This window comes from Paroedura picta, chromosome 4 (assembly GCF_049243985.1).
Source record: "Paroedura picta isolate Pp20150507F chromosome 4, Ppicta_v3.0, whole genome shotgun sequence".
Lineage (NCBI taxonomy): Eukaryota > Metazoa > Chordata > Lepidosauria > Squamata > Gekkonidae > Paroedura > Paroedura picta.
In genome coordinates, this window is record NC_135372.1 from 146,321,595 (window position 1) to 146,349,547 (window position 27,953).

Genomic DNA, 27,953 nt, shown 5'->3' on the forward strand with positions numbered 1-27,953 from the left:
CCATCTCTTTAAGAACTTGCCACAATTTGTTGTGCTCCACACAATCAAAGGCTTTAGCATAGTCAATGAAGCAGAAGTAGACGTTCTTCTGGTACTCCCTAGCTTTCTCCATGATCCAGCGTATGTTGGCAATTTGATCTCTAGTTCCTCTGCCTCTTCGAAATCCTGCCTGTACTTCTGGAAGTTCTCGGTCCACATATTGCTGGAGCCTAGCTTGTAGGATTTTGAGCATAACTTTGCTAGCATGAGAAATTAGTGCGATGGTGCGGTAGTTTGAACATTCTTTGGCATTGCCCTTCTTTGGGATTGGAATGTAAACTGACCTTTTCCAATCCTGTGGCCATTGTTGAGTTTTCCAAATTTGCTGGCATATTGAGTGTAGCACTTTTACTGCATCGTCCTTTAAGATTTTGAATAGTTCAACTGGAATGCTGTCACTACCACTAGCTTTATTGTTGCTCAGACTTCCTAAGGCCCATTTGACTTCACATTCCAGGATGTCTGGCTCCAGGTCAGTAACTACCCCATTGTGGTCATCAGGGATGTTAAGCTCGCTCTTGTATAGTTCTTCTGTATAATTTTGCCACCTTTGTTTGATCTCTTCTGCTTCTGTGAGGTCCCTACCATTTTGGTCCCTTATCATACCCATCTTTGCATGAAACGTTCTCTTCATATCTCCAATTTTCTTGAAAAGATCTCTGGTCCTCCCCATTCTATTGTTTTCTTCTATTTGTTTGCACTGTTCATTTAAGAAGGTATTCTTATCTCTTCTAGCTTTTCTCTGGAATTCTGCATTCAATTGGGTGTATCTTTCTCTTTCTCCCTTGCCTTTCACTTCCCTTCTCTCCTTAGCTATTTGTAAAGCTTCCTCAGACAGCCATTTTGATTTCTTGCATTTCTTTTTCTTTGGGATGGTTTTAGTTGCTACCTCTTGTACAATGTTGCGAACCTCCGTCCATAGTTCTTCAGGCACTCTGTCTATCAGATCTAATTCCTTAAATCTATTTGTCACCTCCACTGTGTATTCGTCAGGGATATGATTTAGTTCATACCTGAGTGGCCTAGTGCTTTTCCCTACTTTCTTCAATTTAAGCCTAAATTTTGCAACAAGAAGCTCATGATCTGAACCACAATCAGCTCCTGGTCTTGTTTTTATTGACTGGATAGAACTTTTCCATCTTTGGCTGCAGAGCACATAGTCAATCTGATTTCTGTGTTGACCGTCTGGTGATCTCCATGTGTAGAGTCGTCTCTTGGGTTGCTGGAAAAGAGTGTTTGCTATGACCATTGTATTCTCTTGACAAAATTCTACCAGCCTGTGCCCTGCTTCATTTTGTACTCCAAGGCCAAACTTGCCTGTTATCCCGGTTATCTTTTGGCTTCCTACTTTAGCATTCCAATCCCCCATGATGATAAGCACATCATTTTTGGGCGTTGCTTCTAGAAGGTGTTGTAGGGCTTCATAGAACTGATCAACTTCATCCTCTTCAGCAGCAGTGGTTGGGGCGTAGACCTGGATCACTGTGATGTTGAATGGTTTGCCTTGGATTCGAACTGAGATCATTCTGTCATTTTGGGGATTGTATCCCAAGACTGCTTTTCCTACTCTCTTATTGATTATGAATGCTACTCCATTTCTTCTGCGAGATTCTTGTCCACAGTAGTATACCTGATGGTCATCTGAATTAAATTCACCCATTCCTGTCCATTTTAGTTCACTGATTCCTAAAATGTCGATGTTCAGTCTTCTCATTTCTTGTTTAACCACGTCCAGCTTGCCTTGATTCATGGATCTGACGTTCCAGGTTCCTATGGAATAAAAATCTTTACAGCATCGGACTGTCTTTTCGCCACCAGTTACTTCCACAACTGAGCGTCCTTTCGACTTTGGCCCAGCCGCTTCATTCATTCTGGCGCTACTCGTACTAGCCGTCTGCTCATCCCCAGTAGCATATTGGACACCTTCCGACCTGAGGGGCTCATCTTCCAGTGTCATATCGTTATGCCTATTGGAACTGTCCATAGAGTTTTCATTGCAAAGATACTGGAGTGGTTTGCCATTGCCTTCTCCAGTGGATCACCTTTTGTCAGAGCTCTCAGCTATGACCTGTCCGTCTTGGGTGGCCCTGCACGGCATAGCTCATAGCTTCACTGAACTACGCAAGCCCCCTTGCCACAACAAGGCAGCGATCCTTGAAGGGGGAAATCCAAGTATACGTTTATACTAATGCTCCCACTGACCAGATGCATTTGGCATTGCTGCCTTTATGTCAGGCATAAATAAAGCAGCATAAATAAAACACAGGAACAGAAATGTTAAATATACAGTTGGCTCCTTTACATACAGTGATATAATATGTTAACTATTTAGGACACAAAGGATTTTAATCGATTCTATGGACTAGAAAGCCAGATAAAATTCTTTGAGGCCTCTTATGTTTCTAAAGGAGGCCTTGGTCCAGAGGAGCCCTTCCAGTGTCCTGTGAGTGTCCTAGAGGAGCCATCCTTATCAAGGTTCCTTCCAGTCATGGATGTGGGTGTGATGTGCTGGCAAGCCAGGAAAGTGCCAGGTGCATCAGTCTCCTACCAACGTCCGGGATATGGCATCTTTGGTACAGCACACCATTCCATAAAGACAGAATACTATTGTTACTGGGACCCCTAAAAGGGCAAAACTGCTTCTGCCCAGTGTCCCGATGGGTAGTTGCTGCCATCTGTTCCAGCTGCTTGGCATCTGAAAAACTGCTTCAGCTTGAAACGAAGACACATTACACCCAAGCACAAGGTTTATCTGCTGTGTTTCATCAACAAGTTCCTCAACGGGACACCTGTATGGTGGCAACCCAGTTAACAGATGATACATTTGTGAGGCATTATATCTTAGACCTGTAGGCAAGGAAAGAAGCTGTTCCCATGGCTCCCCTTCCCATGGCTCCTGTGTGAGGCTACACAGGACGACAGAATGTGAAAACAGAGTTGCACTTATCAAAGTCTTCTGTGAAGATACAGACTCCCTCCCTCCTGCCCTACCATAAGCTCTCACAAGGCCTATTGTGTCATGGTGGCGTACTGGGAACTGAAGCAATGTGGCCCCTGCCTGATGAAGTGCTGGGTGGGACTCCAAAGTGTGTGGACTCGGAGAGGGGCAGGACTCACCCCTCCTTGGAATTTTTAAGCTAAAAAAAAAACGATTTGCAGCTAGCCTGCACAAGTGCAGTCCCAGTGTGTGTGTGTGTGTGTGCACTGAAGCCATCATTGAACAATAGGCAAGTGCAACTCTTTTTTTCAAGAAAAATCACAGAATCCTAGAGTTGGAAGGGGCCACACAGGCCATCTAGTCCAACCCCCTGCTCAACGCAGGATCAGCCCAAAGCATCCTAAAGCATCCAAGAAGGTTGCTTTGCTGTGCATTACAACCAGCAAGTGAAGAGCCTAAGAAGGGATAATGGGCTTACTGCTATGCAGTAAGGGCAAGGGGAAAGGGGGGGGCGGAGAGACTGCAGGGGGCAGGGCTTGGGACTAACTTTGATGTCTGTTTATTTGCTTTCTTTTTCAGACTAGAGTACTCCCTCTGTCTCATTCTGCAGTTTTATCTGAGACCCCAAGCCCTTTTGCATCTTTTGTGTTATGTTTCACACCTAACCCTGTGAGCCAAGTTACCCTGGAAGAGGATTTGTGATCCATAGTCATAACGAGAGGGCATTGTAGCTGGGCCTGATTTCACCTTGTCCTAGTCCAGTGCTCTGACTGCCATATTCCAACCTGGCTCTCAAGACTATAGTCCCTGGTAGATTATGGTTTTCTCAGTCTCCCTTTTGCACTGCCCTTTCCAGGCCTTTGTGCTGCTGAGTGATCTGCTCCTGATCTTCGGGCCACAGCTGGCGCGACGGGGCCAGGAGGTGCTGCAAGTATTGGTCTGTAAGGCTGAACCTGCATTGCAGTCCCAGCTGGCTGGCTTCCTTATGGACCACATCTTCAGTCATACTGAGGCTTGCGAGATGGGTGTGTATTGGCCTGTGGGGCCACAGGCAGTCTGGCTTCCTGAAGCCTGTGGGGTGATGATGATGTTGAGGGGCCAGACATGGGTCTTATGCCCATTCCTGGCCTTTTGCTTCAGACCACGAGGACAAGGAGCTCCAGATTGAGGCACTGCACCAGCGCCGCAGTCTTCTGGCTGGATTCTGCAAGCTTATTGTCTATGGAGTTGTAGAGCTGAGTGCAGCATCTGATGTCTTCAAGCACTATGCCAAGGTCTGCAAGGAATGGAGGAGTGTGAGCCAGTTACTGGGGGAAGGAGAGCATGGCAGCCCCTGAGTGTCAACCTGCCTTGCTACTGATCAGGTTGTTTGTCCCGTCTCAGCTTGTTGCCTAGAGGTGGAAGTGCAGCAGCCCAGGGCTGTCTCCATTAAGCTCCTCTTTCATGCCGAGGCAGCGGGACAGTCTCCTAAGCTCTTTTAGTGGTTCACCACTGAAAAGAACCATTGTAGTTCTCACTGCCAGGCCACCACCTTGAGAAGTTCCTGGATAAAGTGACTTTGGTTTCCAGGATCACAGCAGGGGGTCGTGGTGTTTACAGAGCTGAGGGTGGGCAACTCTTGTGCGTTTCTACCATTTCTCCTTCCCTTTTTAGTTCTACAATGACTATGGGGACATCATCAAGGAGACGCTGAATCGTGCCCGTCAGATTGACCGGACTGAATGGGCCCACACGCTGCTTCTCAGCCTGCAGCAGGTATTGGTGAAGGATGGAGGCAACACGTGGGCTCTGGGGGTGGAGGATGAAAATTAGCTTACAGAAAAAAGTGTGCTCAGCCAATAGAGGCATGTCTAAAATTTTGCTTAATGTGAAGGAAGTGGAATATAGTGAGCATTCCCTTTCCCAAAACACTGTAAAATTTGGGGCAGAGAAAAAGAAACACTTCTTTATATGATGTATGGTAAATATGGAGTTCACACCTCCAAAATGGCTTGGGTGACCTTAACGGAGAATTGGGTACATTTATTTTAAAAGATACCAAAAACTAAAGGATAATGGTTGCATGGAAGTTCTGTGAGTATTTGACACTGTACATCATGAGCTGCTAGCTCGCTGCCTCGCTTATGGTATATAGGGGTCAGAGTGTGACTTGTTAGCTAAAAAGGCAAACGGGATTTTGAGCTTTATTAAGAGAAGTATAATGTCCAGATCACGTGAAGTAATGTTACCACCTTACTCCACTATGGTTACACCTCACTTGGAGTACTATGTTCAGTTTTGAGCACCACAAATGAAGAAAGATGTAGAAAAACAAGTGTGTTCAGAGCAGGGCTACGAAGGTGGTGAGGAGTTTAGAGATCAAGTTGTATGAGGAAAGATTGAGGGAGCTTGGTCTGTTTAACCTGGAGAGAAGATGACATAAGATATGATAACCATCTGCAAATACTTGAAGGGTTGTCATGTAAAGGATAGAGCAGAGTTGTTTTCTGTTGCCCCAGAGGGTCGGACTAGAACCAATTGGTTGAAATTAATTCAACAAAATTACTGGCTAAGCATCATAGAATCATAGAGTTGGAAGGCACGTCATGGATCATCTAGTCCAACCCCCTGCACTATGAAGGACACTCACAACCCTATCGCTGACACTGTAACCTGCCACCCCCTTGAACCTTCACAGAATCAGCCATCTTGTGATGTTGATGTGATGCCCCTGTTGATAAAGGCCAAAATGGCATTTGCCTTTTTTACCGCTGCATCACACTGCCTGCTCAAGTTTAGCTTACAATCCACAAGTACCCCAAGGTCTCGTTTGGTGAAGATGGCTGATCTTGCGTTGAGCAGGGGGTTGGACTAGATGGCCTGTATGGCCCCTTCCAACTCTGTGATTCTGTGATTCAATGATTCTATGAGTGCCAATCTTGGAGATCTGTAGAGCAGTGATATGTTTGTCAGCTGAGACGCTTGTTTGCCACTATGCATTGGACATTCAATCCAAGTGGGAATCAAGTGGGGAAAGTAGTGTTATAATCTACTGCCAAGTCTCCCCCATCCTATGATGCATTTGATTTTTCCTACCTAAATGCAGAACTTTACATTTATCCTTTTTGAAATTCATTTGATTCATCTTAAACCAATTTTCTAGCCTGTCATAGAATCATAGAGTTGGAAGGGGCCTTGCAGGCCATCTAGTCCAACCCCCTGCTCAACGCAGGATCAGCCCAAAGCATCCTAAAGCATCCAAGAAAAGTGTGTATCCAACCTTTGCTTGAAGACTGCCAGTGAGGGGGAGTTCACCACCTCCTTAGGCAGCCTATTCCACTGCTGAACTACTCTGACTGTGAAAAATGTTTTCCTGATATCTAGCCTACATCGTTGTACTTGAAGTTTAAACCCATTACTGCGTGCCCTCTCCTCTGCAACCAGCAGAAACAGCATCCTGCCCTCCTCCAAGTGACAACCTTTCAAATACTTAAAGAGGGCTATCATGTCCCCTCTCAATCTCCTTTTCTCCAGGCTGAACATTCCCAAGTCCCTCAACCTATCTTCATAGGGCTTGGTTCCTTGGCCCCAGATCATTTGACTTTTTTACTGCTGCCAGTCCTCCCAATTTGGTGTCATCTGCAAACTTGATGAGTAGTCCCTCCACCCCCTCATCTAGATTATTAATAAATATGTTAAAAAGTACCAGATCAAGCCCAGAGGTACCCCGCTACTCACCTCCCTCCAGTCTGATGAAACACCATTGACAACAACTCTTTGAGTGTGGTTACCTAACCAATTCCCTATCCATCTATCTGAAAGTCCAGATTGCAGTCCTTCAACTTATCCATCAGAACATCATGGGGAACCTTATTAAAAGCTTTACTAAAATCCAAGTAAACGACATCAACCGAATTTCCATGATCCAGCAAACCTGTTACTTGGCCAAAAAACCAAACCAGATTGGTCTGACAGGACCTGTTGGAGACAAATCCATGCTGACTTCCTTGGATCACCAAATTGTCCTCCAGATGTTTGCAGATTGCTCCCTTTAATATCTGCTCCATTATCTTACCCACAACAGAGGTCAGACTCACTGGTCTGTAGCTTCCCGGGTCATCCTTCCTCCCTTTTCACAGTCATCCTGTATCCTGATTCTTTCTTCTGCTGTTAGCTACCCCTCCCAGTTGAGTATCACCAGCAGATTTAATAAGCATCCCATCTATTATTTCATTTATGAATATGGTGAGCAACACGGGCCCCATGACAGATTGCTGAGATGCTCCACTTGTTGCTCTCCTCCAAGAGGATGTCAATAAGCACCCTTTGGGTTCAATCTGGCAACCGGTTATTGATACACCTAATAGGATCCATACTGCATTTTACAATTTGTCAACAAGTAGATAATGTGGAACCTTATCAAAAGCTAGTTAGGAACGAAGAAGGAAGAGTAAAATATTCTTAATCAAGCCAATCTGTCTTCCCAGTTGCTGACACAGCTGCTTCTGGAGCAGGGACTAGCAGGCATAGAATCCAGTGCTTTTCTTGAGATCCGAGACCTGGCCCGGCGGTTCTCGCTCCTCTTCGGGCTACATCGGTTGCAGTACCGCTCAGCCCTCGTCAAGCTGCACAAGTAAGGCTGAATTTTTGTGGATTCTACAGGAAGGTGGTGGATGAAGACCCATTGTTGGGGAGGCTTCTTCAGCAGGGGAAATGTCTTTCCGAGGGAATGACAGAGCAGAAAAAAGGCTTGGTAATACATCGCTTCACTGTCTCTTCTTTATTCAGAGATGGGATAAAGTTTGCATTCGAGGAACCAGCATCTCCAAGTTCCAAGCTGGGACTTGTCAACTTGCCGTTTCTGGAGTTGCTAAGTGAATTTTCCCCACGGCTGCTGCATCCTGACAAAGCTTTGCTGTGAGTATCCTGATGAAGAAGGGGCAGAGAGCCCCACCTCAACCCCCTCTTTAGCTTAGCTTTGCATTTCTTTGTTTTTTGGTGACCTTAACATAATTTATGTTGCTTGAATTCTGTGGCTTTTTTTTCTTTTTATGCTTTTGGATGGCCTCAGACTGGGTGGAATGGGAATGGCTGGTGAGTGGCAGTTGGAACTTAAAGAATGGCAGAAATTGAGACTAGTTGGTACAGGGAAAGATCTCCAGTACCATTGTGTACATGTCTCCCCTCATTGTGCGCATGGAGAGAAGGCCTAGTCAGGTACTCTGAGGCTCCCTTGCCAGGCTTCAAAACTGTACTTTCTGCAAGCCTTCTTCATGGATAGGGAGGATACGGGTGCAAGAAGAGGGCAAAATCTGTTCAGTTGATTTCCTGGTAATAGAATCAGAAAATGATAGAGTTGGAAGGGAACCCCAGGGTCATCTAGTCCAATCTCCTGCACAACGCAGGAACTCACAATTACCTGCATACCCATAGTGATCTTAGGTTCATGCCCAAATGATACCCCCCCTCCAGAATCCAGCCTGGCCTGGAAGAAATTAAACTACCAGCAATTAACAAATCCCTGGGTATGCAAGGAAGGGCTACAAGAGACAAACACTGGCACATCCCTTCCTGCTCACCCACTCACAGTCTGCCTAAGGTTATAAAATCAGCCTTTCTGTCAGGTGACTATCTAGCTTCTGCTTTAAAATGTCCAAAGAAGGAGAACTCACCACCTCCATTGGTTCTGGTCCGACATTCTGGGGCAACAGAAAGCAACTCCATCTTCTATATGACAGCCCTTCAAGTATTTGAAGATGGTTATCATATCACCTCTTAGCCATCTTCTCTCCAGGCTAAACCTACCAAGCTCCCTCAACCTTTCCTCATATGACTTGGTTTCCAAACCCCCTCACCATCATTGTAGCACTCCTCTGGATACGCTCCAGTTTCTCTACATCTTTCTTCACTTGTGGTGCCCAAAACAACATAGAACTTCAAGTGAGGTCTAACCAGAGTGGAGTAAAGCAGTAACATTACCTCGCGTTATTTGTACACTGTATTTCTTTTAGTACAGCCCAAAATCCTGTTTGCCTTTTTAATCCTATATTCTGTTCATTGTCTGGTCTGCTAAGACCCCCAGATACTTTTCACACGTTCTACTCTCAAGACAAGTGTCACCCATCCTATAATGATGCATTTGATTTTTCCTGCCAGAATGCAGAACTTTACATTTTTCCCTATTAAAATTCATTTTAGCCCAGTTTGCCAGCCTGTCAACATCATACTGTATCCTGATTCTGTCCCCTGGTGTGTTTGCTTCTGGTGTGTTTAGTATCATCTGCATATTTAATAAGCACCCCCTCCATTCCTTCATCCAAATCATTTATGAATATGATGAATTACGCAGGGCCTAGGACAGATCCCTAAGGTACTTCACTTGTCACTTATCTCCAAGAAGATGACAAACCCTTTGGGTGGGATCTGTCAACGAGTTCTCGATCCACCTCACAGTAATAGGATCCATACTGCATTTTACCAACTTGCCAATAAGAAAATCATGCAAAACATTATCAAAAGCCTTACTGAAATCAAGGTAAATAGTGTCCACAGCATTCCCTTGATCAAGCAAGGTAGAAACTTTCTCAAAAAAAAGATATGGTTAGTCTGACATGACTTAGAATCATAGAGTTGGAAGGGACCTCATGGGTCACTATGCAGGACACTCACATCCCAATTGCTCATCTACTGTAACCTGCCATCCCTTTGCCTTCACAGAATCAGCCTCTCCATCAGATGGCTACCTAGCCTCTGTTTAAAAATGTCCAAAGATGGAGAACCCCCCACCTCCCGAGGAAGCCTGTTCCACTGAGAAACCGTTCTGTCAAGAACTTCTTCCGGATGTTTAGATGGAATTTCTTTGGAGTTAATTTCATCTCATTAGTTCTTGTCTGTCCCTCCGGGGCAAGAGAGAACAATTCTGCTCCATCCTCTATATGGCACCCTTTTAAATACTTGATGAAGGTTATCAGATCCCCTCTCAATCCTGGTAATAGCCTTTCTAGGCTAAACAGACCAAGTTCCCTGAACCTTTCTTCTTATGTGTTGGTCTCCAAACCCCTCACCATCTTCATTGACCTCCTCTGGACATGTTCTAGTTTGTCAACATCCCTCTTCAATTGGGGTGACCAAAACTGAACACAGGACTCCAAGTGAGGCTGAACCAGAGCAGAGTAAAGCGGTACCATCACCTCCCGTGATCTGGACACGATACTCCGTTTGAGACAGCCCAAAATCCCATTTGCCTTTTTAGCCACTGTGTCACACTGCTGACTCATGTTCAATATATGGTCTACTAAGACTCCTAGATCCTTTTCGCACATGCTACTGCCAAGACAAGTCTCCCCCATCTTATACTGGTGTATTTGGTTTTTCCTGCCTAAATGCCGAACTTTAAATTTGTCCCTATTGAACTTCATTTTATTCAGTTTAGCCCACTTCTCGAGCTTATCAAGATCATCCTGTATTTTGTTGCTGTCTTCAGTTGTGTTTGCTACCCCTCCCAGTTTAGTATAATCTGCAAATTTAATAAGTATCACCTCTAATCCCTCATCCAAATCATTTATAAATATGTTGAACAACCCAGGCCCCAGGACAGATCCTTGGGGTAATCCAGTTGTCACTCTTTTCCAAGAAGATGCTGAACCATTAACAAGTACCCTCTGGGTACGATTTGTCAACCAGTTATTGATCCACTACAGCATTCCACTGATCCAGCAAGGTATTTGCTAATAAAGGCTTAGTACTGTTCCTTATTTGGTACCACTCAGGTAGAGTGAGCTTTACTACCATGCAAGTAAAAGATGGGGGGAAGAAGTGTCCTTTTATGACTTGAGTAGAAGTCTTTGCTTCATAGTATTACCAAGTTTCGCTGTTATATTACTGCTAGCTTCAAAGCCCGTTCATAAGAACAGGCTTTGAAAGGGTCCTCCCTGTGAGCTTACCAGCCGCTTTTCAGGCCGCCGGGAAGCACTGAGGGTAAGGAGTGGGTGGGGGAGAGGGAGCGCTTCCAGGAGCCTGGCAAGCACACCCGGGGCCGCTGCGAGGCCCCGGGTGTGCTTTCCAGGCCTTTTGGAAGCATTCCCCCCCCCCAGCCAGATGGCTTCCTGGGGGCCTGAAAACCGCACACGGAGCCTCTGTGAGGCCCTGGGAGTGCTTTCCAGGCCTCTGGGAAGCGGTCCCTTCCCCCCCACACACACACACACACACACAGCCGGGCCTCTTACCTGGGGCCCTGGAAGTGGGGCGGCGGAGTCACAGACGTGCCTGCCCCTAACAGCCAGGCACATTTGTGAGGCAAGGGATGAGGCTTGGTGAGGGAGGGCCAGAGCTGTAGGGGCAGGTCCAATCAGGGTGCAGCTGGCCCCTTCCAACTCTATGATTCTATGATTCTATTCTATGAAGGGGCCATACAGGCCATCTAGTCCAACCCCCTGCTCAACGCAGGATCAGCCCAAAGCATCCTAAAGAATCTAAGAAAAGTGTGTATCCAACCTTTGCTTGAAGACTGCCAGTGAGGGGGAGCTCACCACCTCCTTAGGCAGCCTATTCCACTGCTGAACTACTCTGACTGTGAACAAAATTTTCCTGATATCTAGCCTATATCGTTGTACTTGTAGTTTAAACCCATTACTGCGTGTCCTTTCCTCTGCAGCCAACGGGAACAGCGTCCTGCCCTCCTCCAAATGACAACCTTTCAAATACTTAAAGAGGGCTATTATGTCCCCTCTCAGCCTCCTTTTCTCCAGGCTGAACATTCCCAAGTCCCTCAACCTATATTCATAGGGCTTGGTCCCTTGGCCCCAGATCATCTTCGTTGCTCTCCTGTACCCTTTCAATTTTATCTCCGTCCTTGAAGTGAGGCCTCCAGAAATGCACACAGTACTCCAGGGCAGAGTCTGCACTTACTTTTTTGATTCCATTGTCAATCCTGTTGAATTCAGATTGCTTTGAACTCAGGTGTTCCTCTTTCCCCCCCCCCCTTTCCATTGAAACAGGAAAGTCTTCTGCACGTGGTTAGGGAGGCTCAGAACAGGGGGGGGGGGGCAAATGGAGACTCTTTCTCTGTTTTCTTGAAGGGGGGAGAGGATCCAAGAAGTCGGGAGGAAAAATCCTTTCTTTTCTTGAAGGGGGGGGAGGACGAAGAAGGCACAAAAAAAAATATCATAGAATCATAGAGTTGGAAGGGGCCATACAGGCCATCTAGTCCAACCCCCTGCTCAATGCAGGATTAGCCTTAAGCATCCTAAAGCATCCAAGAAAAGTGTGTATCCAGCCTTTGCTTGAAGACTGCCAGTGAGGGGGAGCTCACCACCTCCTTAGGCAGCCTATTCCACTGCTGAACTACTCTGACTGTGAAAAACTTTTTCCTGATATCTGGCCTATATCGTTGTACTTGAAGTTTAAACCCATTACTGCGTGTCCTCTCCTCTGCAGGAGAGGCCGACAGAAGTTGAGACAAATTAGGGGCTTCTCCTTTGAGGCAGGCTTGTCAGTGACCACCTGTTGCCAATCACGGGTCCTCTACCACGGAGGAGAGCTCAGATTCAAAACAATGCGATTTTCTGAATATATTCAGGATTAGCAGCAGTCAGAGATATTCCACAATAAAGGTAGGGTCACTCCGGATCAATCCTTCTTGCTGCAGAAGGAAAATTTAAACCGCCCCAAATCCAAACGGAAATCGCATTCTGTGTAGAGGGCAGGGACTGAATCGATCTGGGGTTGGAGTAAAAGCTCCGTGCAGTTTACACCCAGGTGTGGTCTGACCAGTGCCGTATACAGTGGGACTATGACATCTTGTGATTTTGATGTGATGCCCCTGCTGATACAGCCCAAAATGGCATTTGCCTTTTTTACTGCTGCATCACACTCCCTGCTCATGTTTACCTTATAATCCACAAGTACCCCAAGGTCTCGTTGACACACAGTGTTACCTAGAAGCGTATCCCCCATCCAGTAGGCGTGGTTTTCATTACTCTTATCTTTATTAAATTGCATCTTGTTCTCATTTGCCCATTTTTCCATTGTGTTCAGATCTCGTTGAACTCTGTCTCTATCTTCTGGAGTATTTGCTAGTCCTCCCAATTTGGTGTCATCTGCAAACTTGATGAGTCGTCCCTCCACCCCCTCATCTAGATCATTAATAAATATGTTAAAAAGTACCGTGCCGAGCACCGAGCCCAGAGGTACCCCGCTACTCACCTCCCTCCAGTCTGATGAAACACCATTGACAACAACTCTTTGAGTGCGGTTCTCTAACCAATTCCCTATCCACCTAACTATCTGAAAATCCAGATTGCAGTCCTTCAATTTATCCATCAGAACATCATGGGGAACCTTATCAAAAGCTTTACTAAAATCCAAGTAAACAACATCAACCGAATTTCCACGATCCACTAAACCTGTTACTTGATAAAAAAAGGAAACCAGGTTGGTCTGACAGGACCTGTTTGGAGACAAATGCTGACTTCCTTGGATCACCAAATTGTCCTCCAGATGTTTGCAGATTGCTCCCTTTAATATCTGCTCCATTATCTTACTCACAACAGAGGTCAGACTCACTGGTCTGTAGTTTCCCGGGTCATCCTTCCTCCCTTTTTTGAAGTTCAGGTGCACGGATTCATGGGAAGTTCAGAGGCCCAGTCAATTATACCTGATGATCCCATTTAGCCTGGAGAGGAGACGACTGAGACGGGATCTGATAGTCATCTTCAAGTATTTAAAAAGCTGCCAGTGATCCCCAGCCTTTTTATCACCAGGGACCGATCAACGCTTGACAATTTTACTGATGCCCAGGGAGGGGATAGTCTTTTGCCGGGGGATGTTGCCGCCGCCACCTGAGCCTCTGTTTTGCCTGCTTTCCCGCCGGCGGCCCTGACTTCCCGGCCGCCCACTGGGGGGCACTGCCAGCAGCAGCTGCACAGTGCCACAATGAGGGGGAGCCCCAAAGGTGAGCCAGCAGCAGAGTGGCAGGGCAGTCCCCAAGGCAGCAGCCGGGGAGGAGGATGAGGAGGAGCCGCGACCCGGTACCAACTGATCCCCAACCTGGTACCGGTCATGAGACCAGGGGTTGGGGACAGCTGAATAGAGGATGGAGCAGAGTTATTCTCTCTTGCCCCGGACCGAGGGACCAGAACTAATTGGATGAAAATAATGCAAAAGAAATTCTGTCTAAACATTTGGAAGAAGTTCCTGACAGCGGTTTCTCAGTGGAACAGGCTTCCTCGGTAGGTGGCGAGTTCTGCATCTTTGGAAATTTTTAAATGAGGCTGGATACCCATCTGATGGAGAGGCTGATTCTGTGAAGGTTCAAGGAGGTGGCAGTTACAGTGGATGAGTGATAGAGTGATAGAGTTGTGAGTGTTCTGAATTGTCCTACCTGATACAGGAGGTCCCTTCCAACTCTGATATTCTAGGATTCAGTTTGGCTGACCTCAATCAAATGCCTGTCAGAGGAGATTCCATTTGCAGGCCCTGCCAGGACAGAGAAGGCTGCAGCCCTGGTGGCCATCAAGCAGACTTCCTTGGGACCAGGGATCACTAGCTGATTGGAGTTGGCGGAGCACAAAGCTCTTTGAGGGGCATAGTCACATAAGGAGGACATTAGCTCCTCTCTCAGCTGCTAGCACCAGATGCCTTCTCAGCATTTCCCACCACCACAATTGTGTGTGCATCAGAGGCCTTTGGAGTGAGAGTCCCATCCCACGTGCCCTCCCATCAGAGCCATGGCTGGGGATGATGTAAGGGTTCCTTCTTACACCTGCATTTTGAATGTGCCACAGCGTATATCTCTGGCTGAAGAAAGTGGCTGTGGCATCATTGTGGAGTACCACAACTGCACAAGTCCAGGATACACAGGATTGTGACTCCTAGTCAGCTTCCTGAGCTCTCCTCCCTCCCCACACACATACCTCACATGCACTGGTAGGTTTGACTTCATATTTCTAGTTTAGTGTTTATATGGAATTCATAGAATCCTAGAGTTGGAAGGGGCCATACAGGCCATCTAGTCCAGCCCCCTGCTCAACGCAGGATCAGCCCTAAGCATCCTAAACCATCCAAGAAAAGTGTGCATCCAACCTTTCCTGTAATTGCTGTAATGCTGGAGCAAAGTGTCAGTGGAATGCATAAGTGGGCTATGTGTCCAGTTCTGGATAACATGTGTGCTTGTTCCCCAAGCAGTTTGTCCTATTTAAACACGATGAGCCAAGCACATGCCAGCCACCAGGGGGAGCTCTGCTGGGCATCCGTTGTAGTGTATCGGCACTCCTTGAGCCCCCCGGAGGATGCTGCAGCCCCTCAGCCTTGTTCTGCTGCCAAGAAGATACCTGGATCCGCTGCTAAGAGGAAACGCCTGGATGGTAAGGAGAGATGTAGATGGAGGTGGGGGACTGTGAGGCAGACTGGAGGAGTGAATAGTAGGTCAGGCCTGAGGGTCTTGCTGGAGACAGTGGAAGAAAGCCAGTTAAGAACGATGGCCCTCCAGTTTGTCTGGTCTGTTTTGCCAGAGTCATCTGTGCTGGGCAGTCCTACCCCGTCTTCCAGCAGTCGCTTGCAGACTCCCCTGCTGACCTCCACTGCTCTGAAGGGAAGGCCACCGCTCCTTATACTTCCAGCAGGGCCTCAGGAGTCCAGCTCTGAGCCGGAATTTGTGCACAGGTGAGATATGGTGCATGCCCTTGTGGGAGGCAGACATGAGCATTTCCAGGCTGCTTCCAGATGCCACACTTCAGGGGTCAGCAATGAAGTTAGCCTGGGGCGGGGAGGACCAGGATGAGCCATGCCAACCACCTGCTCCTGTGCTGCTGCTGGGGCCCGGTGCCTCTGAGCAGCAGGAGTGGGCGGAGTTCTCTCTGGGCCTGGAAAGTAATGGTGGACATCAGTCATACGTGGTCCTTTCTCTCGCACCAGCAAGATCACCTCTCGTGCTGGCACCTGCCTAATCATGCCCCTCTGAGAGGCTTCTTTGCCAGAGAGACTTCAGCTCCTCATGTTCTTTGCAGAGTGCCACCATTGGATTCTCAGCATTCCCGGGAGGCATGTCCAAGTCAAAGCCAGCAGGATGGGAGCGGACTGGGCCAACGGCTGGATCGGTAAACCAGGAGGGGCTGGTCTTTATTTTGTGCTTACAGCATGTTTGTTCAGATGTTCTGCTCAAGCAGGGCTGGCTGCCACAGCAGTGAATGATGTACAGCACATGATTGCACAACTGCGACACCTGATTTCTAGGTAGAATCAAAGGCACCCGGGCCCAACTCTGAAAAACAGTCCGGAGGGATATCAGGAAGAGTAAGCCTGAAAGCCCCTGCACAGCACAAAAGAGTCAATAGGACCGCAGTCCCTCTGTTCGTGTTTTGGAACGGGTCATCCACCAGGGTGGCCAGGACTGTTTCTCCCTCCAGTGGGTGGGGCAGTCTGAGCTGGGTGAAGAACCTCCTCCTTGGAGGCAGGCAGGGGTTCTAGTGATTCCTGAGGGGAAGGGGCTTCACCCTGCCTACACATGAGGAAGAGCCGAAGGTGAAACTGTCTAACCCTAATCCACTGGAATTCCTGACCCAAAGCCTTTAAAAAGACAGCAGTCTTCCCAAGCCCCTGAACTCTTGTGCAGCCGCATGATGCTCTTGTCTATCTACTGGCTTGGGAGCCAGGGCTAGTATTTTCATGGTGGCTTTTTCTGGCGAAGCCCTGATAGTCTAGAGTAGTGGTCCCCAACCTTTCTCAGGTCAGGGACCGCCTCCGGAGTGAGGGGAGGGCCAATGGCCCGGGTGCTGCGAAACCGTGCACGCGCAGTCACCGCACATGTGTGTTTTTGCCACCAGGTGGCGCTAATGCGCATGCATGACAACTGCGCATGCGCGTTTTCACCACTAGGGGGCGCTAACGCGCACGCCTACCTCCAGTTTGGTGTAGTGGTTAGGAGTGCGGACGTCTAATCTGGCATGCCGGGTTCGATTCTGTGCTTCCCCACATGCAACCAGCTGGGTGACCTTGGGCTCGCCACGGCACTGATAAAACTGTCCTGACCGGGCAGTGATATCAGGGGTCTCTCAGCCTCACCCACCTCACAGGGTGTCTGTTGTGGGGAGAGGAATGGGAAGGCGACTGTAAGCCGCTTTGAGCCTCCTTGGGGTAGGGAAAAGCGGCATATAAGAACCAACTCTTCTTCTTCTTCTTCTAACCTTGTGGATATTCAGCCAGCCAGTCTTCTGTGCTATTAACTGGTGAGCCAACTGTATTCCCAGAGCAGAAAATATTTTGCCAATGTGCCTGCCCTGGCAACATCCTCATTAGATTACTGCACTGTGTTATATGTGGGGCAGCCCTTGAATACTGCCTGAGAGCTGCAGTTGATACAAAATGCTGCATCCAGCGTATTGGCCAGAATAGGTCATAGGGACCACAGCAATCTTATTCCAATCGGAATTGGAAGGAGCCATACAGGCAATCTAGTCCAGCCCCCTGCTTAATGCAGGACCAGCCTAAAGCACCCATGATAAGTATCCTGCATTGTGCAAGGGGTTGGACTAGATGACCCTGAAGGTGCCTTTTAGTTCTACGATTCTATCTGTCTAGCTGATGCTAGACAGTGAGGGGGAGCTCACCACCTCCTTTGGTGGCCAATTCCACTGCTGAATTTCTCTGAACATTTTTTTTCCTTGATATCTAGCCAGTATTATTCTACTGCTAAAGGGATCAGTGGTCCAGCTTGCACCTGGTGTTTCTGGGAAAGGCAGTTGAAAGGGCAGCCATGGACCAACTCTTGGCATTCCTAGAGAAAGCTTTGGTTCTTGACCCATTTCAGTCTGGCTTTTGTTTTGACCATGGGGTAGAGACAGCTTTGGTTGCCCTGATGGATGACCTCCGACAACAGCTGGACAGAGGTGGCTCGACATTGCTTATATTGCTACATTTTACACCAGCATTTGACGTGGTAGATCATGAACTTCTTGCCTTGCTGATGCTGGTATACGGGGAACATCCCTTCATTGGCTGATATCCTTTCTCCAGGATTGTGGACAGAGGGTTATGGTGGGAGAGACTCATGCCCTTGCCAACTCCCTTGTGAAGTACTGCAGGGTGCAGTTAGAATCATAGAATCATAGAGTTGGAAGGGGCCATACAGGCCATCTAGTCCAACCCCCTGCTCTACGCAGGATCAGCCCTAAGCATCCTAAAGCATCCAAGAGAAGTGTGTATCCAGCCTTTGCTTGAAGACTGCCAGTGAGGGGGAGCTCACCACCTCCTATTCCACTGCTGAACTACTCTGAAAATTTTTTTCCTGATATCTAGCCTATATTGTTGTACTTGTAGTTTAAACCCATTACTGCGTGTCCTCTCCTCTGCAGCCAACGGAAACAGCATCCTGCCCTCCTCCAAGTGACAACCTTTCAAATACTTAAAGAGGGCTATCATGTCCCCTCTCAACCTCCATTTCTCCCGTTCTCTCTCCCACTCTAACATCTTAATGTGCCCTCTAGCCCATTAGTCTGGGGATTTGGGCTGGGGTGCCATCAGTATGCAGATGAAACCCAGAAACATTTGCCAGATGTTTGGAAGCTGTAATGGTCTGGCTTAAGCAGAGCCATCTGAAGCTCCATCCCTCCAAGACAGGGGTCCCATGGCTGGGTAGAAAAGGACCGGGTAAGGAAGTGCAATTGTTGTGCCTAGACGTACAGCTTACTGCTGCACTATCCGCTAGGAATCTGCGTGTGATCTCCCCCCCCCACCCCTGTCAGTGAAGGCACAGGTCACTCATCGTTCAGCTAACATTCTACCATCTTCGCCAAACGAAGCTACTAGCACCATACCTGGGCCCAGAACACGTACACACAGTGATCCATGTGATAGCCACCTCCAGGCTGGATTTCTTTAATGTGCTCAACTCAGGCCTTCCCTTGATGCTGATCTGGAAACTTCGGCTGGTTCAAAATGCAGCAGCATGATTCTTCACTCATACACCATGGAGGAGCCACATCCAGCCAATGAGGCACCTGCATTGGCAACCAGTTGCATTCCAAATCTGCTCTAAGGTATTGGTGCTAACCTTCAGGGCCATAAGTGGTCAGGGCCTGGTGTACCTGAGGGACCGCTTAGCTGGCCATGCCTCTTAAAGGACACCAAGATCATCCAATACAAACAAACCAGTGATTCCTAACTCAAACGAAATACATCTGGTCTCAACCAGGGCCAGGGCTTTTGTAGTCTTGTTGCCAAATAGGCAGAATGAGCTCCTAGAAGACCTACGGGCCCTGCCAAAACTGGGCCCGTGGGCCTGTAACATGGAGCTCTTCTGCCAAGACTTGTTTGGGGCCAGTGAACAAGACTATTTTGACTAAACACCATCTGGGTTCCCTCTGTATGGATCCTCCCCCCCCCCCGAAAAAAAACAACAACAACAAGATGCTCTTAAATGGATTAATGTGCATATCAAGCTGGCATGACTGTTTTTAAGATGATAGATCTAGAGATTAATATTATATCTACATTTTCACCTACTATGTATGTTTTTATGATTGGCCGTCCATTGGATAAAAAGGAGATGGGGACACCCTCTTTCGGAACCCCTGGAAGTGTACCCCATGGTACAGTTGTTGTGAAATTCAGAGGGGGGTCAGGGGGGAGCTTCCCAGAGCAACCCTGAGGTTTGAAGGCTATAATTGAAACGGCCCGGCCCCTGGAAAGGCCAGAATTTCCATTACAGTCAATGGCGCCGTTGAATTTAATGGACGCCAAAGCCAAATTGGTCCAGATCAGGCTCTGGTGCACAAGCCTAGTGGGTAGCTGTGCGTTCCGGCATTGTGCTGAGGGTTGGACTGGATGGCCCTGGAGATACCTGCCAACTCTATGACTTTGAATTTCGATGTTCTACCTTGGGACTCTGGTTAGAAAGGCAACAAAAATGTTTTGAATAGGGCTAATCCTGCGTTGAGCAGGGGGTTGGACTAGATGGCCTGTATGGCCCCTTCCAACTCTATGATTCTATGAATAAATAAAATGTGTCATCTGTTCCCTGACCCAGGCAAACTGAGGCTGCTTCCAGTATACCAGAGGTGACCTGTACTGCTGCAGGAGGCTTTCTATGCATCTCTCCAGCAGCCAGTAGCTTTCCCCCTTATCTGTCCAGACGACTGGCTCTAGATCACACACCCTTGACAGACATCAGCTTTGGAGCCAAAGCAGCTGGGCCTGTCTTTGCCTAACGCCAGTGCAGACAAAGGCAGCCATACCTTCTGGAACAGTCCTCCAGTCTGGCAGAGCCCCTTCCTTCTGTCAAGGGAAGTGTGCATTCAGAATAATCAAGCCTCTCAAAAGCAGGGCTGTTAGCAGATTGTCACGGTTTTGGCAGAGGCACCAGTACCTAGAAACTTTTTAAAATTCAAGTAGTGAAATAATGAGAAAGTGAAGACGTTTTTGACCTTTTGTGTGGGTATCCCTGAAATATTTCTCAGGCTTTGGGGACCCCCAGAAGTGGCCAAGAAAGTAAGATGTGGAGCAAGCCAATGAATCAGTTGATCATTTATGGTTTCCATTGTAGAGAGAGAAACCTGAGGAGTAACAGGGGAAGTGGGCTCCAGAGACACCTGGTGAGGTCAGCAGCTGGCCATCTGACTTCTGGGAAAGCCTGTGGAGGATAGGGGGGTCAGGGAAGAACCTGGAGCCCTGAATGCCAGGCCTGTCTCCGGGCTGTGATGGCCATGTGGCCCACGAATTCCCCATGCAGAGCAGGCCCCCTCCTGGTGGAGTGGGGAAGGCCAGCAAGTTCTCCCTTTCCTCTGTCCAGCTTCTGATCTTGGAGCGCTGAAACCAGCTTGTTCTGCTCATACCTCACAGGCTGATTCTGATGGAAGAGACAGAGGACAAGCAGGAGTCTACTGGGGAAGAGGAGGATGGAGCAGAATTCATGGAATGAGGACCCAGAGCTTTTTGGACCGGAGAAGGGTGAGGATGAAGCCTTTTAAGTCCTGCAAGTGGACACTGGACAGCCAAGCTGTTCAAGAAGAGTAGTTGTTTTTTATACCCTACTTTTCTCTACACACACACACACACACACACACACGAGTCTCAAAGCAGTTTATAATTGCCTTCCTCTCCCTACAACAGACACCCTGTGAGGTAGGTGGGGCTGAGGGTTCTCATAACTGTGACTAGCCCAAGGTCACCCAGCTAGCTGCATGTGGAGGAGGGGGGACTCAAACTGTACTCCAGGTAAGAGCCCACCGCAATTTACTACATAACGCAGCCCCCCCCCCGCTTTTTCATGTAATATTCAACATTCCCATAGTGTTTCTGTCCTCCAAAGCGCTTCACACCCCTTTCCTTCTTGTCCTTGCAACCACCTGGTGAGGGAGGCCAGCATTGTCTCCGTATTTTGGACGGAAGCTACAGCCACGCAACAGAGGTTTGGCCCTCTTTCATGAGCTCCTTTCATGAGTTCCACCATTGCATCCAGGCTCTGAACTTGAATTAGATGTTGTCCTAAAAACTCCTTTATACATCCCCAAATCCTCCCAGGTAAATAGGCCGAAAGTTTTATTAAAAACAATCCTAATTGGTGCAGGCAAGAAGCCTAGCTGAGAAAAAAATCGTGTTCTGCCTCCCATTCACCCTTTTCAAATTCCTGGAGAGAATTAAGTGTGTGGATAAGAGCAAGCTCTCAAAGGCTCCTGTGAAGCAGTCATGGGAAAATGATGAGGGTTACGTCATGGCTGTGGAAGAGAATTGGAGGTACCAGGTTCCCCCCACAACAAAGGGAACTGGGGTGGGCGTGGAATCTGAACATATAAGTAAAACGGTAAGAGGGTGCTGGGAGGAGTTGAGACATCACCTAATCAGGTAGGATGTCCCATCTCTGATTGGCCATCCATCCTATGAATGGCCAATCAGGAAGGATGTCCTGCCCCTGGCCACATTCTCCTCTAACTTCTTCCATATGGAAGAAGTGCCAGCCTGGTAAGCAGCAGCTGGGAGGGAGGGTGAAGGGCCTACAACTGCGAGCCCGTTTGGGGGGGGGGGACCTCCCACCTGAACCATCTGCAGCCTTGCGGTGCTGCCAGAGGGAAAGGGCAAGCGGGGGCCACAACAGGCATTTTTGGGGCTGAGAGGGGGAGAGAAAAGGGGAGTCCCCACCAGCCCAGGGCCCTTTTTATTTTTAAGTACAATGGGCCTTTTTGCTAGGAGCCGGAATCAAAGGTGGGCCTGATTTTGTGAATGATCCCAACTTATTCTTTATGGGAAACTGGAACCAGATTACAGAAAGCTCAGAGTGCACAGTGCTGGGGGTTGGATAGCTGGTTCTTGGGCCTATGGCCATTCTGGTCGGGTCACAAAGAGGCTCTCAGCCAACTCTCATGAGTTTGTCATGATTATACAACCACCCTGCACTCTGAAGAGTGGAGGTGGGCTTAAAAGGCAATTCCTGATGGTTGTGGGTGCCACAGATCTTGCCCCATTTCCAGGGGCAAGGCAGGAGATATGCTGTTGGGATAAGAGCTGGACCAGGAAAAAAAATAAACTCACCACAATGGAATGGCAAATATCAAATTAAATATACAAGTAGTATACAGAACAAATCGAACAGGTATACAATTAACAATCTCCTATTTTCTTTATAAATGAACAGTAGCTCCCACTTTGTGGATACTCCCAACAGGACCCAGGAGCTCTGCCTGTTTTGCAGCACCTTCTGCTGGGCAGCAAAAAGATACAAAGAATAAGAAGGCACCTATTGGACATCATGACCTATATGCCATTTTTCTATTTGTGGTTCCTTTAAATAGTAATAGGTGTTTTAGATAGCATTCCCCTTTAAATTTTTGGATTTTCATGGGTGAAGCTTTAGTCTCTTACCATTTAGCAGTGTAATTTAGTTAAAATACTTTGCACTTGAGAGACCATGCCTTATTTGGTAGCCCATGCTTAAACCTTTTTTGGCTGAAGAGTAGCAAGTATATATTTTCTTCTTTTGCTAAATAATCCAATTGCCTCATGACCCTTCTTTACATCTTGAGTAATTGTCTCTTTGACTCTTAGAAGCCTTCTTATAACCTGTTTTTGGCTCTGACAACCAACAAAGGACTTAGAATCATAGAGTTGGAAGGAGCCATACAGGCCATCTAGTCCAACCCCCTGCTCAACGCAGGATCAGCCCAAAGCATCCAAGAAAAGTGTGTATCCAACCTTTGCTTGAAGACTGCCAGTGAGGGGGAGCTCACCACCTCCTGAGGCAGCCTATTCCACTGCTGAACTACTCTGACTGTGAAATTTTTTTCCTGATATCTAGCCTATATCATTGTACTTGTAGTTTAAACCCATTACTGCGTGTCCTCTCCTTTGCAGCCAACGGAAACAGTATCCTGCCCTCCTCCAAGTGACAACCTTTCAAATACTTAGAGGGCTATCATGTCCCCGCTCAACCTCCTTTTCTCCAGGCTGAACATTCCCAAGTCCCTCAACCTATCTTCATAGGGCTTGGTCCCTTGGCCCCAGATCATCTTCGTCGCTCTCCTCTGTACCCTTTCAATTTCATCTATGTCCTTCTTGAAGTGAGGCCTCCAGAACTGCACACAGTACTTCAGGTGTGGTCTGACCAGTGCCGTATACAATGGGACTATGACATCTTGTGATTTTGATGTGATGTTCAGTTTACAATCCACAAGTACCCCAAGGTCTCGTTCACACAGTGTTACCTATTAGCGTATTCCCCATCCAGTAGGTAGGCGTTTCATTTTTCTGACCCAGATGCAGAACTTTACACTTATCTTTCATAGAATCATAGAATCATAGAGTTGGAAGGGGCCATACAGGCCATCTAGTCCAACCCCCTGCTCAACCAGGATCAGCCCTTTATTAAATTGCATCTTGTTCTCATTTGCCCATTTTTCCATTCTGTTCAGATCTCGTTGAACTCTGTCTCTATCTTCTGGAGTATTTGCCAGTCCTCCCAATTTGGTCTCATCTGCAAACTTGATGAGTCGTCCCTCCACCCCCTCATCTAGATCATTAATAAATATGTTAAAAAGTACCAGACCGAGCACCGAGCCCTGAGGTACCCCGCTACTCACCTCCCTCCAGTCTGACTCGTTCCTTCTTCAACACAAATTATAATCCACTTCCTATTAAAAGAACATTTTGGTCAGGTATCTAATGATAAATCAAACAATTGGTTGTTGTTGTTGTTGTTGTTAGGTGTGAAGTCGTGTCCGACCCATCGCGACCCCACGGACAATGACCCTCCAGGCCTTCCTGTCCTCCACCATTCCCCGGAGTCCATTTAAGCTTGCACCGACTGCTTCAGTGACTCCATCCAGCCACCTCATTCTCTGTCGTCCCCTTCTTCTTTTGCCCTCAATCGCTCCTAGCATTAGGCTCTTCTCCAGGGAGTGCTTCCTTCTCATGAGGTGGCCAAAGTATTTGAGTTTCATCTTCAGGATCTGGCCTTGTAAGGAGCAGTCAGGGCTGATCTCCTCTAGGACTGACTGGTTTGTTCGTCTTGCAGTCCAAGGGACTCGCAAGAGTCTTCTCCAGCACCAGAGTTCAAAAGCCTCAATTCTTTGACGCTCGGCCTTCCTTATGGTCCAACTTTCGAAGCCATACATTGCAACTGGGAATGCCATAGCCTTGACTAAACGCATTTTTGTTGGCAGGGTGATGTCTCTGCTTTTTAGGATGCCGTCTAGATTTGCCATAGCTTTCCTCCCCAGGAGCAAGCGTCTTTTAATTTCTTTGCTGCAGTCCCCATCTGCAGTGATCTTGGAGCCCAGGAAAATAAAATCTGTCACTATCTCCATTTCTTCCCCATCTATTTGCCAGGAATTGAGAGGGCCGGATGCCATGATCTTCGTTTTCTTGATATTGAGTTTCAAGCCAACTTTTGCACTCTCCTTCACCCGCATCAACACGCTCTTTAGTTCTTCTTCACTTTCTGCCATTAGAGTGATATCATCTGCATATCTGAGGTTGTTGATATTTCTCCCTGCAATCTTGATCCCAATTTGTGACTCCTCTAATCCCGCCTTTCTCTTGATGTGCTCCGCATACAAGTTAAATAGGCAAGGTGACAGTATACAGCCTTGCCGAACGCCTTTCTCAATTTTGAACCAATCAGTGATTCCGTGTTCGGTTCTTACTGTTGCTTCTTGACCTACATATAAGTTTCTCAAGAGACAAATAATATGCTCTGGTATTCCCATCTCTTTAAGAACTTGCCACAATTTGTTGTGCTCCACACAATCAAAGGCTTTAGCATAGTCAATGAAGCAGAAGTAGACGCTTTCTCCATGATCCAGCGTATATTGGCAATTTGATCTCTTTTTTCTCCCTCCCATTCCTCCTTTCCTCTTCTCCCTTCTTTTCCCACAGTCTGCCTCCCCCTCCGCTAGGGCCCGCTGTATTTCTTTCACAGCGGGCTTATTTTCTAGTAGTCAATAAAGCAGATGTTTTCCTGGAACTCCCTAGCTTTCTCTATGATCCAGCGTATGTTGGCAATTTCATCTCTAGTTCCTCTGCCTCTTCGAAATCCTGCCTGTACTTCTGGAAGTTCTCAGTCCACATATTGCTGGAGCCTAGCTTGTAATATTTTGAGCATAACTTTGCTAGCATGAGAAATGAGTGCACTGGTGCGGTAGTTAGAACATTCTTTGGCATTGCCCTTCTTTGGGATTGGAATGTAAACTGACCTTTTCCAATCCTGTAGCCATTGTTGAATTTTCCAAATCTTCTGGCATATTGAGTGTAGCACTTTTACTGCATCGTCCTTTAAGATTTTGAATAGTTCAACTGGAATGCTGTCACCACCACTAGCTTTATTGTTGCTCAGACTTTCTAAGGCCCATTTGACTTCACATTCCAGGATGTCTGGCTCCAGGTCAGTGACTACCCCATCGTGGTTATCAGGGATGTTAAGCTCGCTCTTGTATAGTTACTCTGTATAATTTTGCCACCTTTTTAAAATCTCTTCTGCTTTTGTGAGGTCCCTACCATTTTGGTCCCTTATCATACCCATCTTTGCATGAAACGTTCTCTTCATATCTCCAATTTTCTTGAAAAGTTCTCTGGTCCTCCCCATTCTATTGTTTTCTTCTATTTGTTTGCACTGTTCTTTTAAGAAGGCATTCTTATCTCTTTTAGCTTTTCTCTGGAATTCTGCATTCAATTGGATGTATCTTTCTCTTTCTCCCTTGCCTTTCACTTCCCTTCTCTCCTTAGCTATTTGTAAAGCTTCCTCAGACAGCCATTTTGATTTCTTGCATTTCTTTTTCTTTGGGATGGTTTTAGTTGCTACCTCTTATACAATGTTGCGAACCTCCGTCCATAGTTCTTCAGGCACTCTGTCTATCAGTTCTAATTCCTTAAATTTATTTGTCACCTCTACTGTATATTCGTCGAGTATATGATTTAGTTCACTCCTGAGTGGCCTAGTCCTTTTCCCTACTTTCTTTAATTTAAGCCTAAATTTTGCAACAAGAAGCTGATGATCTAAACCACAATCAGCTCTTGTTTTTACTGACGGTATAGAACTTCTCCATCTTTGCCTGCAGAGCACATAGTCAATCTGATTTCTGTGTTGACCGTCTGGTGATGTCCATATGTAGAGTCGTCTCTTCGGTTGTTGGAAAAGAGTGTTGGCTATGACCATTGTATTCTCTTGACAAAATTCTACCAGCCTGTGCCCTGATTCATTTTGTACTCCAAGGCCAAACTTACCTGTTATCCCGGTTATCTTTTGGCTTCCTACTTTAGCATTCCAATCCCCCATGATGATAAGCATATGATTTTTTGGCGTTGCTTCTAGGTGTTGTAGGGCTTCATAGAACTGGTCAACTTCATCCTCTTCAGCAGCAGTGGTTGGGGCATAGACCTGGATTACTGTGATGTTGAATGGTTTGCCTTGGATTCGAACTGAGATCATTCTGTCATTTTGGGGATTGTATCCCAAGACTGCTTTTCCTACTCATTGATTATGAAGGCTACTCCATTTCTTCTATGAGATTCTTATCCACAGTAGTATACCGGATGGTCATCTGAATTAAATTCACCCATTCCTGTCCATTTTAGTTCGCTGATTCCTAAAATGTCAATGTTCAATCCTATCGTCTCTTGTTTAACCACGTCCAGCTTGCCTTGATTCATGGATCTGACGTTCCAGGTTCCTATGGAATAAAAATTTTTACAGCATCGGACTGTCTTTTCGCCACCAGTTACTTTCACAGCTGGGCGTTGTTTCGGCTTTGGCCCAGTCGCTTCATTCATTCTGGCGCTACTCGTACTAGCCGTCTGCTCATCCCCAGTAGCATATTGGACACCTTCGAACCTGAGGGGCTCATCTTCCGGCGTCATATCATTTTGCCTTGTCCATTAGGTTTTCATGGCAAAGTTACTGGAGTGGTTTGCCATTTCCTTCTCCAGTGGATCACCTTTTGTCAGAGCTCTCAGCTATGACCTGTCCGTCTTGGGTGGCCCTGCACGGCATAGCTTATCGCTTCACTAAGCCACGGCAAGGCAACAATCCTTGAAGGGGGAAACAATTGGTATCACATTACTATTTTCAACACTATGTTGTCCCATGCTGCTTCAAATATAACTGGGTTTCATTATTATTCTTTGTAGCTGTTTGCTCCCCGGCAGAAGCTGTTACAAAACAGGCAGAGCTCCTGGATCCTGTTGGGAGTATCCACAAAGTGGGAGTTACTGTCCATTTATAAAGAAAAATAATTGTGTACCTTTTCTATACTTTTTTGAATTGTAAGAATATCTATATACCTGTTCTACTTGTATAATATGTTCATTGGACAGCAGCGCAACCCCAAGACAAGGACTTGTATAATTAATTTGATATTTGCCATTCCATGGTGGTGAGTTTATTTTTTTCTTGTTGAATTTGCCACAAGGTTCCCTGTTCTTTTTGTTACGTCTGGCTAGACCAGGGCAGAGGGGGGCAGCAGTTGAGCTTTTTGTTTTGGGTTTGCTGTACCTCAAAGGTTACCCAGTCTACATTTCT

At 47.0% G+C, this 27,953-nt stretch overlaps 1 protein-coding gene across 11 annotated transcripts in view; it reads left to right on the top strand.

The window, feature by feature from the left end:
- STAG3 (STAG3 cohesin complex component) overlaps positions 1-27,953 on the top strand; it is a 101,086-nt gene that overhangs the window by 61,428 nt on the left and 11,705 nt on the right. For all 11 annotated transcript variants that reach the window (XM_077336193.1, XM_077336190.1, XM_077336191.1 and 8 more), the window contains 9 exons: positions 3,834-4,002; positions 4,118-4,251; positions 4,631-4,732; positions 7,444-7,589; positions 7,745-7,873; positions 15,140-15,318; positions 15,466-15,616; positions 15,961-16,050; positions 20,789-20,896. In XM_077336193.1, the coding sequence (XP_077192308.1) occupies positions 3,834-4,002; positions 4,118-4,251; positions 4,631-4,732; positions 7,444-7,589; positions 7,745-7,873; positions 15,140-15,318; positions 15,466-15,616; positions 15,961-16,050; positions 20,789-20,867 (1,179 nt within the window). In that variant the 3' untranslated portion in view covers positions 20,868-20,896. The remainder of the gene's footprint in view (positions 1-3,833; positions 4,003-4,117; positions 4,252-4,630; positions 4,733-7,443; positions 7,590-7,744; positions 7,874-15,139; positions 15,319-15,465; positions 15,617-15,960; positions 16,051-20,788; positions 20,897-27,953) is intronic.